Source organism: Gouania willdenowi, chromosome 22, assembly GCF_900634775.1.
Source record: "Gouania willdenowi chromosome 22, fGouWil2.1, whole genome shotgun sequence".
Classification (NCBI taxonomy): domain Eukaryota; kingdom Metazoa; phylum Chordata; class Actinopteri; order Blenniiformes; family Gobiesocidae; genus Gouania; species Gouania willdenowi.
Genome location: NC_041065.1, coordinates 4266089 through 4287842, shown reverse-complemented (window position 1 = coordinate 4287842; position 21754 = coordinate 4266089). Strand labels below are relative to the sequence as shown.

The 21754-nt window shown below is 40.2% G+C and overlaps 1 protein-coding gene across 3 annotated transcripts; it reads left to right on the top strand.

The window, feature by feature from the left end:
* Positions 1–204: 204 nt before the first annotated feature.
* On the top strand, positions 205–19823 carry jkamp (jnk1/mapk8 associated membrane protein). 3 transcript variants are annotated; one of them, XM_028438549.1, is made up of 9 exons: positions 205–249; positions 498–577; positions 8428–8582; positions 11487–11693; positions 12239–12420; positions 15731–15805; positions 17703–17779; positions 17902–18102; positions 18158–19823. In XM_028438549.1, the coding sequence occupies exons 1-9, from the start codon at positions 246–248 to the stop codon at positions 18173–18175; spliced, it is 999 nt and encodes a 332-aa protein (XP_028294350.1). In that variant the 5' UTR covers positions 205–245; the 3' UTR covers positions 18176–19823. The 3 variants fall into 3 exon arrangements, with proteins under 3 accessions (XP_028294350.1, XP_028294349.1, XP_028294351.1); XM_028438548.1 differs by having other exon boundaries at positions 17902–19823; XM_028438550.1 differs by lacking the exon at positions 15731–15805 and having other exon boundaries at positions 17902–19823.
* The last annotated feature ends 1931 nt before the right edge of the window (positions 19824–21754 follow it).

Sequence of the window (21754 nt, the reverse complement as noted above, 5' to 3'; positions counted from 1 at the left end):
AATAATAATAACTAAAATAATAAAAAACAAGTGGACCTAATCATCTTCCGTACAATACTGAATGAAATGTAAAACATTTTTGTGCGCTTACGTGTAAAACAAAAAGATAAATCTGTGTTTCAGAGCAAGGTTATGAACTGAAAGTGACGTTACGGATGTTACGTCACTAGGGGGCGAGCGCGGGCTTTTCTGCTCAGTGTGTCATCATTGAACCGGAAGTACAACTCACAGCTGCAGCTCTCAACATGGGTACGTTTATTTACTTGAAACGCACACATACGCTGTTGTTTTAATTCCAATAGAGCTTCAGTGTTGCCTCATGGCTGCTATTTTACTGTAACATGACAACGCTGGGACCAATGGCCGTCATTAAAGCCTCACCGGTTCGACTTTGTAGCTAACGCCGTAGCCTGTGGACTGTCTGAGCTCTTTAATCGACTTTTAATCGATCTATCGGTCCATAACAGTCCGAGTGTTGTTGCTGTGTGTGTTTGCAGCTGTGGCCATGAGTTCCAGATGCCCTGGACTCTACTGTGGGAGGATGATGGTTAATGGATCTGTGGAGGGCGAGTGCGGGGTGAGTGTGTGATAAACACAACCTGTCGGCTTTATTAAGCCTAACACTACACAACATGAAGCTTTCCTATAAAATATCTGAAAACAGTGTTTAGACAACTAACACATCCTGTTTAAAGGAAGTGAACGTTCTGTTATCCTCCTACACAATGTTGTATCATCATCATCATCATCATCAGTCTCTAACAAACTGTCTAGACCAGGGGTGTCCAATTCCGGTCCTCGAGGGCCACTATCCAGCATGTTTTAGATGTTTCCCTCTTCCAACACACCTGATTCAAATGCTCAACTCCTCATCCAGCTCTGCAGAAGCTTGATAACGATCCTAATCATTTGAATCAGGTGTGTTGGAAGAGGGAAACATCTAAAACATGCTGGATAGTGGCCCTCGAGGACCGGAATTGGACACCCCTGGTCTAGACCAGTGGTTCTCAAATGGGGGTACGCGATGGCTTTACACGGGGTACGAGAGAGAGAGAGAGAGAGGAAAATTAACAAATGAAAGCATTAAAATTATGGGGTTTATAATGTTTATTTATAGTTAATATTACCAGCAACTCACAAAACAACAAAAACACACAAAACAAGAGAAAAATATACTGAATAATAAAATGAACAGACAAACGACAACAAAATACACACACAAAATCACACCAAAAAGAGACTAAGAGAGAGAATAATACATAGCCACACACAAAACGACCACAAATGAGAGGAAAATACACAAGATCACTGCAAAATGTACACATAAATAACAGAGAAACATACAAAACATCATAAGAAACAACCAAACGACATCATACACACTCACGCACACGCACACACACAGTAATTTAAATAATATGAACAACACACAAAAACACACAAAATAAAAGAAAAAACATACTGAATGATAAAAAGAACAGACAACAAAATGACACCAAAAACAATGATGATAGATTTTGATTAGAACATGAACTGAAAATACAAGAATCAGTCTTGGTACCACACCATGCAAGAATTGACTGTAAATGATAGAAATAAATCTAATTACTAAGTACGATTTCTTTCCACTTGCAGTGGGGCAAAAAAGTATTTAGTCAGCCACCAATTGTGCAGGTTGTCCCACTTAAAAAGATGAGAGGCCTGTAATTTTCATCATAGGTATACCTCAACTATGAGTAGGGTTGGGCACCGAGAACCGGTTCCAAATACGAACCGGTTCATAACGTCCGGTTCCAGAACCGTTACGAAGATGTTTGCATTTTGATTCTTTTTTTCGATTCCTAAATGCCCGCACGAGTTTGTTTTCGCGGCTTGCTCTGTTTGTTTACGCGGGGTTTGTATAAGATGCGTTCAGAACGCAACTTGTGTGTGTGTCTCTCTGGCGTGTGTGTGTGTGTCTCTGGCGTTTGTGTGTCTCTCGCGTTTGTGTGTCTCTCAGGCGTGTGTGTGTGTGTGTGTCTCTCTGGCGTGTGTGTGTCTGGCTACAGTTTCAGTTTGGTCCGGCGGAAGGATAGATAGGAGCAAATCACCGGTAAAAAGCCCAGTAAAACTCCGGAAAACAATCACCATGAATAAATATTATCTCCCTGGTAAAGACAGTAGCTCTAACAACTGGTAAAATGATAAACTGATGATATTACAGCCTGTGAATGCAGTACAGGGACGCATTTACTCCACCTCTGGGTCCTAGTGCCTGCCAGTCGATGAAGCCTGTTCCGTTTACCGAGGTCCGTGTGTGTTTAATAAGTTTGTGTGTGTCCGTGTGAAAGTCTGCATGTTTATGACTATAACAGAACACCACACATGAGAACTGTTTTTACCTTTATTTTGATTGTAGATTTGAATCAGCAGCTCGACAATAACACACGGTTTCAGTTTGGACCATGGAGCAGAAGAGAGATATGAACTAATCACCGGTAAAAATCCCAGTAAAACTCCGGAAAACAATCACCATGAATAAATATTATCTCCCTGGTAAAGACAGTAGCTCTAACAACTAGTAAAATGATAAACTGCTGATATTACAGCCTGTGAATGAGGTACAGGGGATGCATTTACTCTACCTCTGGGTCCTAGTGCCAGTCGTCCGGTGAAGCCTGTTCCGTTTACCGAGTTCCGTGTGTGTTTAATAAGTCTGTGTGTGTTTAATAAGTCTGTGTGAAAGTCTGCATGTTAATGCCTCCGTCCATCCACTCTTTTCATTATATCCATATCTTTTAAGGCTTTTATCACATAGTATCGGCTGTATTCAGGGCCGCCGCCATCTTGGATTATGTCGTCACCAGCGCGTCATCGCCGCAAGTTGCGAAAACACAGAATGAGTCAAATAACTGTAAAGAGGTCTTATATTAGTCTATTTTCTTTTTAAGTGGTGTTTTTTGTGGCTTTAGACTCCAATTACATTTATGTATATAATATGTTCCCTACAATATAAACAGGTTCACAATTTAACTATTTTTTATAGTTTCTGTTTTTACTGTATCCAGAATAATAATAATAATAATTCTCAACAAGAACTATTGATTGATTTTGTCACATGACTGTTCCAGGGTTTGAGTTTGTTTTATTTAGTTTCACATCTACCTGTAGCTCTTTGTTTTTTACACTGATAACAACTTGTTTGTAGTTTTATTTCATCAAGTTTCACTTTTACAGTTAAAGTTGGGACCTTTGTGATTAAATACCCTAGTTACATTACAGCAACCAAATTAAACTGTATCAACTAAGTTAATTAATAAAAATAACCTGTGTAAAGGCTTTTTCAAATAAAAAAATTATCCTGTGAAATCTGTGACCTGTTGACCTGCACAATTGGAATCGGAATTACAATTGGTAAAATCTAAACGATGCCCAACCCTAACTGAGAGACAAAATGAGAAGAAAAAATCCAGAAAATCACATTGTAGGATTTTTAATGAATTAATTGGTAAATCCCTCGGTAAAATAAGTATTTGGTCACCTACAAACTAGCAAGATTTCTGGTTCTCACAGACCTGTAACTTCTTCTTTAAAAGGCTCCTCTGTCCTCCACTCGTTACCTGTATTAATGGCACCTGTTTGAACTGGTTATCAGTATAAAAGACACCTGTCCACAACCTCAAACAGTCACACTCCAAACTCCACTATGGCCAAGACCAAAGAGCTGTCAAAGGACACCAGAAACTAAATTGTAGACCTGCACCAGGCTGGGAAGGCTGAATCTGTAATAGGTAAGTAGCTTGGTGTGAAGAAATCAACTGTGGGAGCAATTATTAGAAAATGGAAGACATACAAGATCACTGATAATCTCCCTCGATCTGGGGCTCCATGCAAGATCTCACCCCGTGGGGTCAAAATGATCACAAGAACGGTGAGAAAAAATCCCAGAACCACACGGGGGGACCTAGTGAATGACCTGCAGAGAGCTGGGACCAAAGTAACAAAGGTTACCATCAGTAACACACTACGCTGCCAGGGACTCAAATCCTGCTGTGTCATACGTGTCCCCCTGCTTAAGCCAGTACATGTCTGAGCCCGTCTGAAGTTTGCTAGAGAGCATTTGGATGATCCAGAAGAGCATTGGGTGAATGTCATATGGTCAGATGAAACCAAAATAGAACTATTTGGTAAAAACTCAACTCGTCGTGTTTGGAGGAGAAAGAACACCATACCTACTGTAAAGCATGGGGGTGGTAACATCATGCTTTGGGGCTGTTTCTCTGCAAAGGGACCAGGACAACTGATCCGTGTAAAGGAAAGAATGAATGGGGCCATGTATTGTGATATTTTGAGTGAAAACCTCCTTCCATCAGCAAGGGCATTGAAGATGAAACGTGGCTGGGTCTTTCAGCACGACAATGATCCCCAACACATCGCCCGGGCAATGAAGGAGTGGCTTTGTAAGAAGCATTTCAAGGTCCTGGAGTGGCCTAGCCAGTCTCCAGATCTCAACCCCATAGAAAAACTTTGGAGGGAGTGTAAAGTCTGTGTTGCCCAGCGACAGCCCAAAACATCACTGCTCTAGAGGAGATCTGGATGGAGGAATGGGCCATAAAACCAGCAACAGTGTGTGAAAACCTTGTGAAGACTTTACATTACAAAGTATTGAAATGAACATTTGTTATTGACCAAATACATATTTTTCACCATAATTTGCAAATAAATTCATTAAAAATCCTACAATGGGATTTTCTGGATTTTTTTTTCTCATTTTGATCTCATAGTTGAGGTTTACCTATGATGAAAATTACATGCCTCATTTTTTAAGTGGGAGAACTTGCACAATTGGTGGCTGACTAAATACTTTTTTGCCCCACTGCAAGTGGCCGCCATTTACTGTTAAACATGCTCATAAATGATTCTTTACTCCTTTAGCACCGATTGACTATCTAATTTTACGTGAATATCTGTAAAAGTCACGTTTTTCTATTAGCTCTGTCTGCTAGCATAGCTTCTCTTCTTCACTGGTAAAATAACTGCATGCCAACCGACCACTGGGTTACCAGCGCCCTCTGCTGGTCTAAACAAATATCTGACGTAAATACAGTAAAATGACTGTTTTTTTTTTTTTTTTTTTAAAGTCCAATTGTTAAGGCACAAAATACATTTTCAGTTGCACTTTTAAAAAGAAAAAGAACTATTATGCAGTTTTGAATTGTTTACTATAGAACCAGAATTTTAATTAATAGGTTCCTTCTTCATTTGTATTATTCCTTTATTTATTTCATTCAAGATTTGTTTTTAGTTAAATTGCATTGTTTTGAATAGTTTATCAAGGGATTCTTTTGACAATGAAAAATAAAAGGAAAATAGTACCGTATTTTCCCCCCAAAAAATAAAGGAATATTTTTCAGTCATTTGTCAACATTCCCATTTTGTAAAAGAAATCGTGAGAAAATTGTATCGTGAACCCAGTATCGTGAATTGAATCGTATCGGGAGTTGAGTGAATCGTTACATCCCTACCTATTTTGTATTTTGTGTGTATTTTTCTGTAATGTTGTATGTTTTTCCTGTTTGGTGTTGTTTTGTGCATTTTTGTTTTGCTTCATGTGTATTTCTTTTGAGTCCATTTGTGTAGTAATTTGTGCTTGTGCATTTTTGATGTTCTTCCACTAGTGTATTTTTTCTTTTGTCATTTGTAGTCTTGATTTAGTTTTTTGTGAATGCATTTGCATTTTTCTTTTCCGTCATTTTGTGTATTAATTTGTCATTTTGTGTGGTTTTGTTCTTTTTGTGCATATTGGGCTCTATTCTCCCATGTGCATAAGTCAAAAAAGCTGTTTTCTCCCTTTACTTAAGTCAGTTACTAGGCGCCTCCATCCCAGTTACGCACTCTGGGTAGAGCAGCCCTGAAATGTGAGCGTTCCCATTTAAATCTGGCCTTGTGTGTATTCTGCTGCTTAAAGGGTAACCAAACCCCAAACTACCCTTTTCTACTAAACACATATGTATTTGGGTATTAAGTAGTGCTGTTTGTTATTATATCCTAGTCCCACTCTTCTTCACATTTTAGTAAACGTATTTTAATTTTGCGTATTTAGCTGTAAAATGTCAGTTACTGGCCTCTAAGGGTTGAACGCTGGCTATTGCAAGTTCATTTTGCTATTGGCTGTAGGGCTGCCAACTTTGGTCATTTAGTCGACTAATTAATTGATGATGTCGTGGTCAACCAAGATCTTCATTGGTCGACCAGCAACGGTATCAGTTTCAATAGCGTAAAAAAAAAAATAAATAAAAAAAAAAAAAAAAATACTCATATAGGTGATAAGGATTAAATATCAATATAATGTATTTTTTGCCTAAACATGATTCTATGTCCAGCAACAGCTGTGTGTGAGGTGCGCAGTGTGCTGTCCTCAGAGCAGAGAGGGAACAAACACGAGCATCCACTGTTAAATCAAATTTTTTTCTGCACAAGAACATGGATTATCCTTATATTTGATATGTGGATTATGTAAATAGATCCACTGCTGTCTCTGGCGCAGCGGGGCACACTGTGCACCTGTGTTTGACGTGCGTTTGTTTCCCTGTGCACTGATCTGATGTTGACATTAACAGTTTATTAATAAAAGCAGGCTTACCACTAAAACAAATGTAGCGTCTCACCGCTATGTGTGCGAGGTGGTGGGAGGGCAGCGCTGTTTGCCCGAGTGGTGTCTGTAAGGCTGTGTGTGAGCTTCACTTTGTGATTATGTGTGCCTGTGGTTGTAGTGACACATCTCAGCTTATGAACTCGCTGTGTGTGTGTACAGACACATCATTGTGTGTATTACCGTCTGTCTCTGCGCACAGCGCTATGGGTTGATTGAGTGGGCATGTCTTACTGCTACAGCAGTAACGCCCTTAATCAAGGCACTTTTTTTAATTTCCCTCCTAGTGGCAGGTTAGGTGAAGGCAGGGGTTTAGTTACTCTTTAAGTTCTTTTTCTCTTACGGGTTTCTGAACCTGGAATAAGTGCAGCGCCCCAATAAGGTAAAACTATATATTGCACAAGAAGTATGGACTCAGTAACAATTGAAGCCACACGGACTCACAATATTGCAGAAGAGACTCCCAGAAAGAATCTATCCAAAGCGACATGTCACACTGTTATGGGGGTGGCAGGGGGGAGTCACATAAGCATGCCAAAAGATTGACTATCAGCGTTACTAATATGTTCATATTTACCAGTTCTAAACGGGACAAAATGTGTTACATTTAATTATATTTTACCCGTTTCATTCACTCCTTTTTCAGGGAGAGGGTGAGAGCAGCATCGATGAGTCGTTTAGCTTTGTTGAATGTACACATCAGCTGCTGCTGGTTACAATGAAACTCTGACAGACGTCAGACTGATGTCCAACTATTTTAACACTGTGTATAACGTAAAGCACCAGTTTGATCCACTACAAGAGTAAATAAGTGAAACATTGATGACAGATGATGATGACGATGATGCGCGTTGATTATTTCTGAATGTAAGAAGTTAATAAAATCAGGCTTTTCGCACAATCAAATGTTAATCTGGCGTTAATATGAGGGGAAAAGAGAGATTTCAACTGTGACTCAGAGAGAAAATTGTGTCTGATCCTCACACTGCAGTAATGTGATCAATAATCTGATCAAATCAACCTGTTACATCGTTTATAAATGAAGACGTTTGAAATTAAAAGTGCGACATTTACAAGAATTAGGAAAACTCCACGTTCCGTGATTTCTAGACAGCTCAAAATGAATGACATCATGGCCCAGTCCGCCTTCTTTGCTTCAGACCACCTTAATTGACAGACCACGTGCTTTTGGTTGATTTACGCGCAGTGGGCATGTCAGCAGCCTGGACCGGAGAATACGCGCAGGAGAGAAGTGCGTAACTGCAGGCGCTTCAGTCCAGACGGGAGAATAGACGCCTTTGTATTTTTGGAGTCGTTTTTTTGTATTTTTGTTGATCCTGTGTTTGTGTGTGGGGTTTTTTTTTGTACCATATGTTTTTCAGAGTGATTTTTTGTGTTTTCTTCCTGTTTGGTGTCATTTTGTGTGTGCCCTTTTGTGCATTTTTGTTTTCCTTATTGGGGGTTTCTTTCGTCATTCAGTGCAATAATTTTGTCTTTTTGTTAGTAATAATGTGGTTTCATTGTCCTTTTTATGTATTTTTTTGTAGTCATTTTATGTATTAATTTGTCCTTTTGTGCATTTTTGTTGTTTTTGTGCGTTTTGTGTTTTTGGAGTCTTTTTTTCTGTATTTTTGTTGACCCTGTGTGTATTTTGTGCGTATCTTTCTGTAATGTATGTTTGTCCGAGTGGTCTTGTGTGTTTTTTTTGCTGTAGAGTCTCACAGATATGAACCTGTGATGACAGTAAATGAAGGTGTGTGACTCACTGAGGGCTTGGGGTGGACTTGTCTCTGCAGGTTTGTCCCTGGGGGGAGCGGACCAACACGCAGAAGGTGTGTGAGCGCTGCACTGAGTCCCCTGACCTCTATGACTGGCTCTATCTGGGCTTCATGGCCATGCTTCCCCTGGTCCTGCACTGGTTCTTTATCGAATGGTATTCTGGAAAGAAGAGGTGAGACAGCTTTGTTTTTGTCCCTTATAGGGGTGTGTGCGATCTGACAATATTAGATCGTTATGGATAAAAACATCGCCACGATTTGCCAAATCACGAAGATCGTAGAACTGTCTGTAGTACATTTTAAACAATTTTAGATCATTTATATTGGAATGAAAAGGGCCCAGTGTGAAAATAAGCTGGTTCTTGAACACAGTTTTGCACTAAAAACAATTATTCATGCCGCATTAGGGCCCAAGCTACCACCCCCTTTAAAACGGTGCAAATGGTACGACTCGCATTTGTGCTGTGGCAGGTAGTCTGAACTGTAGATGTGACAAGGTGCAGGAGATAGACAGCAACAGGAAACCATGTCTTTCCTCAAGAAAGGAAAACCAGGCCAAAAACACAAAGAAAGAAAGAAAGGAGAGGGAGAGAAGTGAGGGAAAGCATCTGCTACTCAATTCTTCCAATCTTTTTTAGGCAATATATTATTTTGATTGAAATAAATTACGTGCACTCTCGCGCATTTTAATCTTGGAACATTCCTTTTGTGCGTCAAATCTTAATTGGAAATACAATTATTAAAAAAAATGACATTTTGCTGCCACCAACTCTTTTTTTTTTTTTTGTCCCCATGATTCTAATCATTCCATATTTACATTTTATTAACCAGATAAAGACATTTTAGCTACTAATTTATATAAAAAGTATGCCACAAACACAATATTTGATAAACCACTAAAAAATAGTAGAACATATTTATAAAATACAAGCAATGGATATTGAATTCATTAGGTTATTGTGAAGAATTCAGAAAAGTTATATACGGCAATAATGCAATAATACTAAGCAGGCAAAAAAAAGTGTACATATCTTACAGTTGGGTCCCAACAAGATGGTTTGTACCCAGAGCCCAAAATGTGGTGCTACACTCATGCTCTCACGTGACCCCTCCAGGCTGGTGCTTTCTTAACTCACTCAGTGCCATTAACGAGATAACTCGTCATTTCAAATCCAAATGCTCAGCACCATTGACGCGATAACTCGTCATTTGCGTTTTTCACTGGGATTACTAGAAAACACCCTGGCGGAGGTCCCACATCAATATCTAAGCTGTGGGGTGTTGTAGTGACCAACTGTGCCCTGAAGAAGGCAGCAGTACACCTTTAGATGAGAGATTAGCCACTGATGCTACCATTAGCTGGGGAGGAGAAGCAGGAACGAGTGATATTATGGTGCTACAGAGTGATATTGTGACGTATCCAACAGCTCCACATACTAACACAGAACATGTATGGACCTGAGTGGATTATTGATAATGTTGCGATGGTGAGATGATATAATCAACTAACTGGGCTAAACGGGTCATCCCTGCGTGCCTGGAGGAGGGGGGGGTACAAAATACCCCCAACATGTGAGCCAGATAGCAAAATAATAGGTGACATGTAGGAGGTAGCAGCGCACCTTTGGATGAGAGATCATTCATGCTCAGCAGAGCTCAGAAGGAGAGGAGGAAAGGTGTTTACGAGACAGAAAATGACGCTACATACGAGAGTTGACATTCCCAGCAGCGCACAGCAGAGCACACTCGACCAGAGCATGTGTGGAACTCATGGATAGTGTGGTGATGGTGAGATAAAACCATAAAAAAAAAACGGGTAACGCAGTGACATTGCATGTCCGGGAGGAAGAGGAAGTTACGTGTGTGCAGACTGACGGGAGAGAAAGTTGGAGGAATGCCAAAATACAGTTAGAATTCCATTCAACTCTGACCCAGATAGATAAATAATTTTTTTTTGTTTTATATAAGGAAACAATGGTCAGATGTTAGAGTTGTCACTCAAGCAAAAAAAATTGCTTTAAAGTCACTGACAGGGTTTTTTAGAAAAAGGCTTTTTTCTCAGCTTTTTGCTCTGAAACTGAAGATTTGTGTAAAACTTGCTCTATTCAACGGCTGATTACAAAAGAACGAAACGAGCCAGATGATGAAAGTAGAGGCTTCAATCTTTCAGAATCTGGTGTCAGATTTCAGATAGTCATAGTAGAAAATATTCTGTGGGTCTTTAAAATCAGTCAACATGCTCAAAAATGGCAGTACTGGGGGGTAGAAAATCTGAAAATGGCTGGCACTGAATGATTTAAAGGGACCACGTCTTCAATGTGTTTTAAAAACTACTTTCAGCCACTCAGAGCTGCCCTGAAAGAAGCAACACACATTTCAGCCTTAATCAAGGAAAAACTCAAAAGTGACTAGCAAAATGATGCTAGTCATTAATAAAAGGGTCTTTGTGGCATTTTTTTCCACTGACTTTCACCCATTATTGTTTTTCTTGTAAAACTGTATTAAAAAAATAAATAAATAGAGCTTATATTGCCTATCGCCATTTTGAGGAGAAATATTGGGATATGAGTATTGGTCCATATCCCCCAGGCCTAATGTAACCAAAGCAGTAACGTTTTATTTTGTAAAGGATATGATTGTCTAAATTGTGTGAAATAAGGGGTTCAAAGACTGCTTAAAGTAGGATTTTATTAACATGAGTGTGTTACTTCAAAAACAAATAGAAATCACGAGACTGATATGCTGCTTTGTTATGTAGCAAGTGTCGCTAATGCTAATGCTACACCACTTTAGTTCAACAAAGTAAAAAGACTGTGTGTGACTAAAAGATTTTGAGGTTTTGCATGTCAGCTTTTTTGTTTCATGTTAATTTAGCTTGGAACCAGTTTGATAAATTGCTTGCATACATTTGAAAAATGTTTAATAATTAGACTGACTTATAGGATCTTTTATCCCTTTTTTCCATTTATGCCAGCGATTTTAAGTAGGTGAATGTTTGTTTTACTGGTTGATAACTTAAAAATAGTCTAAATAATCTGAATGAAATCACGTGTGTGTGTGTGTATGTGCGTGTGCAGCTCCAGCGCTTTCCTGCAGCACGTCACAGCCATGCTGGAGTGTAGCGTGTCAGCGTTGGTCACTCTGTTGCTCACCGAGCCGCTCGGGAAGCTCAGTATCCGTTCGTGCCGGGTCCAGATGCTGTCAGACTGGTACACCATGTTGTACAACCCCAGTCCAGACTATGTCAAGACTTTACACTGCACACAGGAGGCGGTCTACCCTCTGTGAGTAACATCCTCTGCATACATATCTGTGGGAACTGAAACACACACACCGATATCACATCAGATCTGACTTCCAGCCCTTAGCTACACGTGTTAAAGCTAACATTAGCCCACCTGTTTCACTGTGAAAAATATGTCCATAAACACGTGGGTTATCATGGTTATATAGAGATATTTACATTTCAGAAGAAAAATAAATGTGTATGTACATATATGTAGACATTTCTCTTTCTGGAAATACATTACACTGTACCTCGTGATAGAAAGTCTTTGTATATCTGACTTTTCTTTTAACACTGAAATCCTTGTTAATGTTTCAGAATAGTTCTTTGTACAACAGCTCCCTCTAGTGTACACTATAACTATTACTATTTTTAAAGTTCATTTTATTTAGTTTGACAAAATGGCTTAGCTTAGTTTAAATTTTTTGGTTCATCCATTTTCAATTATCACTATTTTGTGTGTGTGCGCGCGCGTGCGTGGTAAAATGTGTAGTGTGAGCTGTAGCTTCCTGTAATGGTGTGGTTCTATGTCCACATGCCCAGGTACACCTTGGTGCTGATCTATTATGCGTTCTGCCTGGTGATGATGATGCTCCTTCGTCCTCTGTTGGTTAAAAAAATCGCCTGTGGTCTGGGCAAATCGGATCGCTTCAAAAGCATCTACGCAGCGCTCTATTTCTTTCCCATCCTGACCGTGTTGCAGGCTGTAGGAGGAGGACTGCTCTGTGAGTGAGACTTAGTTACACACACACACACACACACCCTATTTCCAGCAGGTTCATTTACAATCCTCTGCTCACCAGTTAACATTTTTTTTGTCGAAAAATAATCAATAATAATTTCTTATTGTGAACAAGTCGTTATTGTTGTTTAAACATTTACGTTAACCATTTATGAGAAAAGTACATACCTAAAACTCCCCAACACAGCGAGAGTCTCAGTCCACACATGGCAGAAACTGCTCTGATCAAAGTGATCAATAAAATAAGGTTGAACACTAATTCAGAAAAAGTGAATTTCAACTAAACCATGACAAGATGGAGGTGATAAGAGGACTGCTGTCAGCAAGTATCTTGAGTCTAGATCTTTAAAAGATAAAGACCAAGTCAAAAACCTTGGTGTTCTGATTGACTCAGATCTTACATCCAGCAGTCAGATCAAATCTATCACAAAAACAGCTTCTACCACCTAAAGAACATCTCCAGAGTGAAAGGTTTAATGACTCAGAAAGATCAGGAGAAACTGGTCCATGCTTGTATCTCCAGCAGACTGGACTATTGTAATGGTCTTCTGACAGGAATCCCCCAAAAGAGCATCAAACAGCTACAGCTGGTTCAGAACGCTGCAGAGGTCAGAGCACATTACTCCAGTTTTAAAGTCTTTACACTGGCTCCCAGTCATCCTCAGAATAGACTTTAATGTTCTGCTGCTGGTGTATAAATCTGTGAATGGGTTTCAACAGCTCTAGGATCCGTTGCTGTGGATGCACCCTAAGTTAACCTTTGTTCATTAGTATTCATTTGCCATGAAAAATATTTAAATGTGCGTTCACACCAATGTTTAAAATACTCTAGGATTAGTTTGCTCTGGTAGTCCTCCTCGTTTGTTCAGTGTGAAGACGCAAATGAAGTCTAGAGCGGATCAAACAAGATAATTCTAGAGCGATTTCTTCAGTCTCGAAGTCTAGAGTGATTAGGTTTGCTGTGGGTGATCAACAAAACAGGCAATGAGCAAAACAGGGCCTTAAAAACACCAAAAGTACGTGTTAAGAATCCAACTACAGTGGGACAAAAAAGTATTTAGTCAGCCACAAACTGTGCAAGTACTCCCACTTAAAAATCATCGGTATACCTTAACTCTGAGAGACAAAATGAGGAAAAAAAATCCAGAAAATCACATTGTAGGATTTTTAATGAATTAATTGGTAATTCCCTCGGTAAAATAAGTATTTGGTCGCCTACAAACTAGCAAGATTTCCACTGCTAATCTCCCTCAATCTGGGGCTTCACGCAAGATCTCACCCTGTGGGGTCAAAATGATCACAAGAACGGTGAGCAAAAATCCCAGAACCACACGGGGGGACCTAGTGAATGACCTGCAGAGAGCTGGGACCAAAGTAATGAAGGCTACCATCAGTAACACACTACGCTGCCAAATCCTGCTGTGTCATACGTGTCCCCCTGCTTAAGCCACTACATGTCTGGGCCCGTCTGAAGTTTGCTAGAGAGCATTTGGATGATCCAGAAGGGGATTGGGTGAATGTCATATGGTCAGATGAAACCAAAATACAACTTTTTGGTAAAAACTCAACTTGTCGTGTTTGGAGGAGAAAGAACACCATACCTACTGTAAAGCATGGGGGTGGTAACATCATGCGTTGGGGCTGTTTCTCTGCAAAGGGACCAGGACGACTGATCCATGTAAAGGAAAGAATGAATGGGGCCATGTATTGTGATATTTTGAGTGAAAACCTCCTTCCATTAGCAAGGGCATTGAAGATGAAACGTGGCTGGGTCTTTCAGCACGACGATGAGCCCAAACACATCGCCCGGGCAACGAAGGAGTGGCTTTGTAAGAAGCATTTCAAGGTCCAAGAGTGGCCTAGCCAGTCTCCAGATCTCAACCCCATAGAAAAACTTTGGAGGGAGTGTAAAGTCCGTGTTGCCCAGCGACCCAGCGACAGCCCCAAAACATCACTGCTCTGGAGGAGATCTGCATGGAGGAATGCAATAAAAATCCTAAAATGTGATTTTCTGGAATTTTTTTTCTCATTTTGTCTCATAGCTGAGGTATAGCTATGATCAAAATTACAGGCCTCTCTCATCTTTTTTTAGTGGGAGAACTTGCACAATTGGTGGCTGACTAAATACTTTTTTGCCCCACTGTAAATATCTGCAACCTTTCAGTAGTGGAGCCAAATGTAAAAGTTTCTTCAGTATTAAACGTGCTGACACTGTTCTTAGATAAAAGCAGCAAAGGGAACTTTGTGTTTGTCCCAGTAGTGTACTATGGGAAGTAGGGCTTACTACGGTAGTTACAATTTTAGTTTTCACTAAGGGGAATTACATTGTGACGTGTCAAAAAATATTTGTGACATTTTGAAATGTATATTTTTAGATATCTGGAATACAGTTTTGACAAGTTACAAATATATTTTCACATGTAGTAATTACGATTTGACTAGTTAAAACCTATTTACAATTCATTTTTCACATGTAAAGATAACAATTATAGATGTTTACTATTTAATTTCCACATGTTAAAAAATAATTTTTTAACTAGTGAAAATGTATTTACCCATTTCAGATATCAACAGTTGCATTCTGGATATGTGGGACATATCCAAATTAATGTTAAAACGGCTTGCCTATCACTCTGTTTTAACATTTAATCTGATATGTGGGAGGGGTCAGATATCAGTACATTAATTTCAAATATGTAGCCGTGATTGGTTGATTTTAAAATCGACCACGTCTAACTTATAAATAGCCAACAAATGCTGATCTCTCTAACTGCTCCCTGAATAGGAGGAAATAAGGATAGAGGAAGTTATTAATAAAATCAAATAGTAAATGGTTTGTTATTAAATGGACATAAAGTATTATACACAGCTGTGTGCAGTCAGACGGAACTGTGCGCCATAAACGCCTCGATTGTCAACCTAACGAGGATTACTGACCGACTTTCTACAGCAACATTCAGAGACAGACGTCTGTGGATCAGGGAAATGTCAGGATCGATGCAACAGGTGTCAGTATAAACAAGTATGTGGGTGTTACCGCTCTGTAATAACTCTTCACCACATTAAACATTCAGTCGTCTCAGCATCAAACCCTTCCTGCACCGTTCTCACTCGTTAGCTCCTCCTCCTCTGCTGCTGTGCTTCATTAACATAATGTTTGCATTTTGGACATGTGATGCCCCCCTGCACATGTCAACATATCAATTGTATTCCTGATATGTCCCACTTATCAGATTTAATGTTAAAACGGTGTGCTAGGCAAGCCGTTTTAACATTTAATTTGTTTTTCATAGTGGGTCTGTGGGGAACTGACATCCATTCACGTCATATGCGGCTAAAGGCAGAGGAGCAGTGTGCCTTCAGGAGAGGTGTGTCCTTGTTCCCCGTAATACAGGAGTGTGCAACGTCTCTGCCGTACCAGGAAAAAGGGGTGTTTAGTCATAGTTGGGCTATGAAAAGCACAAAAGTGCTGACACTTTGAAGCAACCTGGATTTAAAACAGGTTTGATCTTCTTTTGCGACCATACGATTACTGATCACAAGCTGGTTGTGAGGTGTTAATGGCCCTATGTATACTGTATACTACACCATGTATACTGTATACTACACCATATATACTGTATACTACACCATGTATACTGTATACTACACCATATACACTATGTATACTGTATACTACACCATATATACTGTATACTACACCATATACACTATGTATACTGTATACTACACCATATATACTGTATACTACACCATGTATACTGTATACTACACCATGTATACTGTATACTACACCATATACACTATGTATACTGTATACTACACCATATATAATGTATACTACACCATGTATACTGTATACTACACCATATACACTATGTATACTGTATACTACACCATATATACTGTATACTACACCATATACACTATGTATACTGTATACTACACCATATATACTGTATACTACACCATATACACTATGTATACTGTATACTACACCATATATACTGTATACTACACCATATACACTATGTATACTACACCATATACACTATGTATACTACACCATATACACTATGTATACAGTATACTACACCATATACACTATGTATACTGTATTCTACACCATATATACTGTATACTACACCATATACACCATGTATACTGTATACTACACCATATACACCATGTATACTGTATACTACACCATATCCACTATGTATACTGTATACTACACCATGTATACTACACCATGTATACGGTATACTACACCATATACACTATGTATACTGTATACTACACCATATACACTATGTATACAGTATACTACACCATATACACGATGTATACAGTATACTACACCATATACACGATGTATACAGTATACTACACCATATACACGATGTATACAGTATACTACACCATATACACGATGTATACAGTATACTACACCATATACACGATGTATACAGTATACTACACCATATACACGATGTATACAGTATACTACACCATATACACGATGTATACTGTATACTACACCATATACACGATGTATACTGTATACTACACCATATACACGATGTATACTGTATACTACACCATATACACGATGTATACTGTATACTACACCATATATACTGTATACTACGCCATATATACTGTATACTACGCCATATACACGATGTATACTGTATACTACACTATGTATACAGTATACTACACCATATACACTATGTATACAGTATACTACACCATATACACTATGTATACTGTATACTACACCATATACACTATGTATACAGTATACTACACCATATACACTATGTATACTGTATACTACACCATATACACGATGTATACTGTATACTACACCATATACACGATGTATACTGTATACTACACCATATACACTATGTATACTACACCATATACACCATGTATACTGTATACTACACCATATACACCATGTATACTGTATACTACACCATATACACCATGTATACTGTATACTACACCATGTATACTGTATACTACACAAGGTATACTAAACCATATACACTATGTATACTGTATATTACACCATATATACTACACGATGCATGACACACGATATAGCCAAGATTGGGCCTGATCTCCAAAATAAACGCACAAGTGAAATTGGCTCAAAATGGGCCAAGAATTGCACAGTGTTTGCCTGCCTTGATTATGTCTGAAGGGCTTAAGGACCATGCTTTGACCAATACTCTGGATCTTTTCTTTCAGATTACGCCTTTCCTTTCATCATACTTGTCCTGTCTCTGATCACACTGGCTGTTTACATGTCTGCCTCTGAGATCCAGGTACCAACACACACTCCTCCACTGCTATCACTGAACACACACACAATGCTCGATAAGGTTCTTCAGGGAAGTCCTTTGATTTGTTGTGTAGACAGTTTATAACCCTGTCCTCTGTCCTCCAGTCCTTTAAGAGTTTACTGACCAAGAAGAAGCGTCTGGTGGTTCTGTTCAGCCATTGGCTGCTTCACGCCTACGGCATCGTCTCCATCTCTCGGTTGGATAAACTGGACCAGGACCTCCCTCTGTTGGCCCTGGTACCAGGACCTGCTCTGTTCTACATCCTCACAGCCCGCTTCACTGAGCCCAGCCGCATCCTTTCAGAGGGCAGCAACGGACACTGACTCATCCAACTGTCATCCAACCATTATCCTTTTAGAGGGCAGCAACGGACACTGACTCATCCAACCGTCATCCAACCATTATCCTTTTAGAGGGCAGCAACGGACACTGACTCATCCAACTGTCATCCAACCATTATCCTTTTAGAGGGCAGCAACGGACAGTGACTCATCCAACCGTCATCCAACCATTATCCTTTTAGAGGGCAGCAACGGACACTGACTCATCCAACCGTCATCCAACCATTATCCTTTCAGAGGGCAGCAACGGACACTGACTCATCCAACCATTATCCTTTTAGAGGGCAGCAACGGACACTGACTCATCCAACCGTCATCCAACCATTATCCTTTCAGAGGGCAGCAACGGACACTGACTCATCCAACTGTCATCCAACCATTATCCTTTTAGAGGGCAGCAACGGACACTGACTCATCCAACCGTCATCCAACAATTATCCTTTCAGAGGGCAGCAACGGACACTGACTCATCCAACCGTCATCCAACCATTATCCTTTCAGAGGGCAGCAACGGACACTGACTCATCCAACCGTCATCCAACCATTATCCAACCATTATCCTTTTAGAGAGCAGCATCGGACACTGACTCATCCAACCATTATCCTCTCATAGGGCAGCAACAGACACTGACTCATCCAACCATCATCCAACCATTATCCTTTCAGAGGGCAGCAACGGACACTGACTTATCCAACTGTCATCCAACCATTTTCCTCTCAAAGGGCAGCAACGGACACTGACTTATCCAACCGTCATCCAACCATTATCCTCTCATAGGGCAGCAATGGACACTGACTCATCCAACCATCATCTTCTCAGAGGGCAGCGACGGACACTGACTCATCCAACAGTCGTCCAACCATCATCCTCTCAGAGGGCAGCAACGGACACTGACTTATCCAACTGTCATCCAACCATCATCCTCTCATAGGGCAGCAACGGACACTGACTTATCCAACTGTCATCCAACCATTTTCCTCTCATAGGGCATCAACGGACACTAACTCATCCAACCATCATCTTCTCTGAGGGGGGCAACGGACACTGACTTATCCAACCATCCAACCGTCATCCAACCATCATCCTCTGAGAGGGCAGCAATGGACAATGACTCATCCAACCCCCATCCAACCATCATGCTATCAGAAGGCAGCAACTTGACAAACAAGAGTCGAGTCATCCAACATTAGCTCAGTCATTCAACTTGAGTCAAGTCATCCAAAGTGAGTCCACTCATCCAACATGAGTCCAGTCATCCGTTCTACAGGTGTTTCTAAATGTTGTTGGTTTTATTAAACCATGAAGCAGTCATAAAAACATTTGTGGCCATTTACCAATAAGAACTTTACTTTGACAGCATCCATCGTGGACGCGTTGAATCCCACTGACAGTTGTTCTATTCAGTGTGACACTCAGACTGTGTAAATATGTAAATACTGAGACTCAGATGAGCGATGTGTTTTAGTGACGTGTCAGTAGTGACCAAAGGAATCCGTTATTAGACCAACAGCATGTGCTATTGTCTCGTTCACATGTTTGGTGCTGATCAACTATTGATCAGCTGCTAATCAGCTGCTGTGTGATGCTCATGTTGATACCTTGGTTGTATCTTGGAACCTTATGGAGCTCAGATACTAAAGCTTAAAGCTTTCTTAATAAATGGAAGAAAACTCTTATCAATTTATCTTTGACTACAATCACTGTCTCTGCAACTCACACAGTTCACACAAGCTGGATTAGAAGTTTCTATCGGAGATGAATAGACTTTATATGGATTCATTTCGGAGTCTATTCTCCCGTCTGGACTTAAACGCTTTTTTGCGCGCCTGCAGTTACGCACTTATCTTCTACGTGTATTCTCTGGTCCGGGCTGCTGACACGCCCATCGCGCGTAAGGTAGACCAAAAGCGTGTATGTGTGAATGAAGGCGGGTTGAAGGAAAGGAGGCGGTGATGTCATTTTTTGGGGGCTGTCTAGAAATCACGGAACATGGAGTTTTCCCAACGCTTGTAAATGTCATTGAAATCATGAAAATGATAAAGTTCACTTTTAATTTGAAACGCCTTCATTGATAAACAAAGTAACAGGTCAATTTGATCAGATTATTGCAGCGTAACTGAGGATCGGCCGTATTTTGTCTGAGTCACAGTTAAAATCTCTCTCCATCATCATCATCGCTGTAAAGCGTGACTGAGTTAGATGTTGGAGATATGAGGAAATAACGTGGCCTCAGAGCGTCCTGCTTTAATACAGAGGAATGTTTACAATAAAACACAACTATTAACTTCCATAATACGCAGTTTTACGTAAATATAAATAGTTTAAAGTGACCTGAGCTGAGCCTCATTAAAATATGTGTGGGAACAGTTTCTGGTCCATCCTCATCTGCATATGACAGCATGTTTCACTCTGTAGTGGATCAAACTGTGACTTTACGTTGGACATAGTATGAAAATAGTTGAATCACTGTGACCAACGTGGACAGAAGTCTGCGTCTGTCAGAGTTTTAATTAATGCGTGACACACGAGTCCATGTGACTTCAAATGTAACTAAGTCCATATTTCTAGTGTAATCTAATGTTTCACCTTATTGGGGCGCTGCACTTATTCCAGGGTTAGAAGCGCCGAAGAGGAAAAGGACTTACGCACACCGGAGAATGCGCGTAAAGCCAGATTTGAATGGGAACACCCACATTTCAGGGCTGCTCCACCCACAGTGTGTAACTGGGATGAAGGCGCGCAGCAACTGACTTGTGGCCATACCAGCCTGTCATTGAGCGATCCCGTTAGATCTCAGAAGCTAAGCAGGTCTGGGCCTGGTTAGTAGGTGGATGGAGACCACTGAGAACTCCAGGTGCCACAGTGGGGTGGCAGTCACCCCAGTGGTATGTCATTGTGTCATTGGGCAAGGCACTTTACCCACATTGCCTAGTATGAATGTAGTGTGAGTGAGTGAGTGTTGGCTTGACTTCCGTCAGTCTGCCCCAGGGCAGCTGTGGCTACAGCAGTAGCTTACCACCACTAAGTGTGGAGTGAAAGAATAATCCCTTAATTCTGTAAAGCGACTCTGAGTGTCCATAAAACGCTGTATAACATTGATGCATTATTAAGTACAGGGAGAGAATAGCACGCAGCCAAAAACAGCAACGCTGCACAACCTCTTGGACTTACGCACATGGGAGAATAGATCCCTGAGTTTCCTTCATAATTGTGTAAAAAAAAAAGCAAAGCTTTCTGAGCTTCCAATTATAAAGGTTGAGGCTTAAAAAGTGTTTAATGTGATTAAATACGACTGTTGGACAATCTAACAGTATTTGATCATTTTAGTCGAGTTTTCTTGAAGTTCATGGAAATGAATGAAACCTTTGTATTTACCAATGATTCATTCTCAACCAGTTCATCAACATAGCTGAACGTGCCCCAACTTCACTTCTGACAGCCTGTATTATTGTGAACTGATCAATAGCTTACAGTTTAGAGGCCAAAGGGTTGACTTACCTTTTGAAATGAAAGAAGTGTGTGTTCTAAAAAGCTCAGAGTCTAGAACGGGTCTGCAACCTGCGGCTCTGGAGCCTCATGTGGCTCTTTGACTCTTTTGCAATGGCTCCCTGTAAC

Bases quoted from the DNA above. Each gene is read 5' to 3' on its own strand.
- jkamp (XM_028438549.1), top strand. The intron at 12,421-15,730 runs GTGAGTGAGACT...TGTTTTTCATAG, and splicing joins TGTAGGAGGAGGACTGCTCT to TGGGTCTGTGGGGAACTGAC. The intron at 17,780-17,901 runs GTACCAACACAC...TCTGTCCTCCAG, and splicing joins TGTCTGCCTCTGAGATCCAG to TCCTTTAAGAGTTTACTGAC.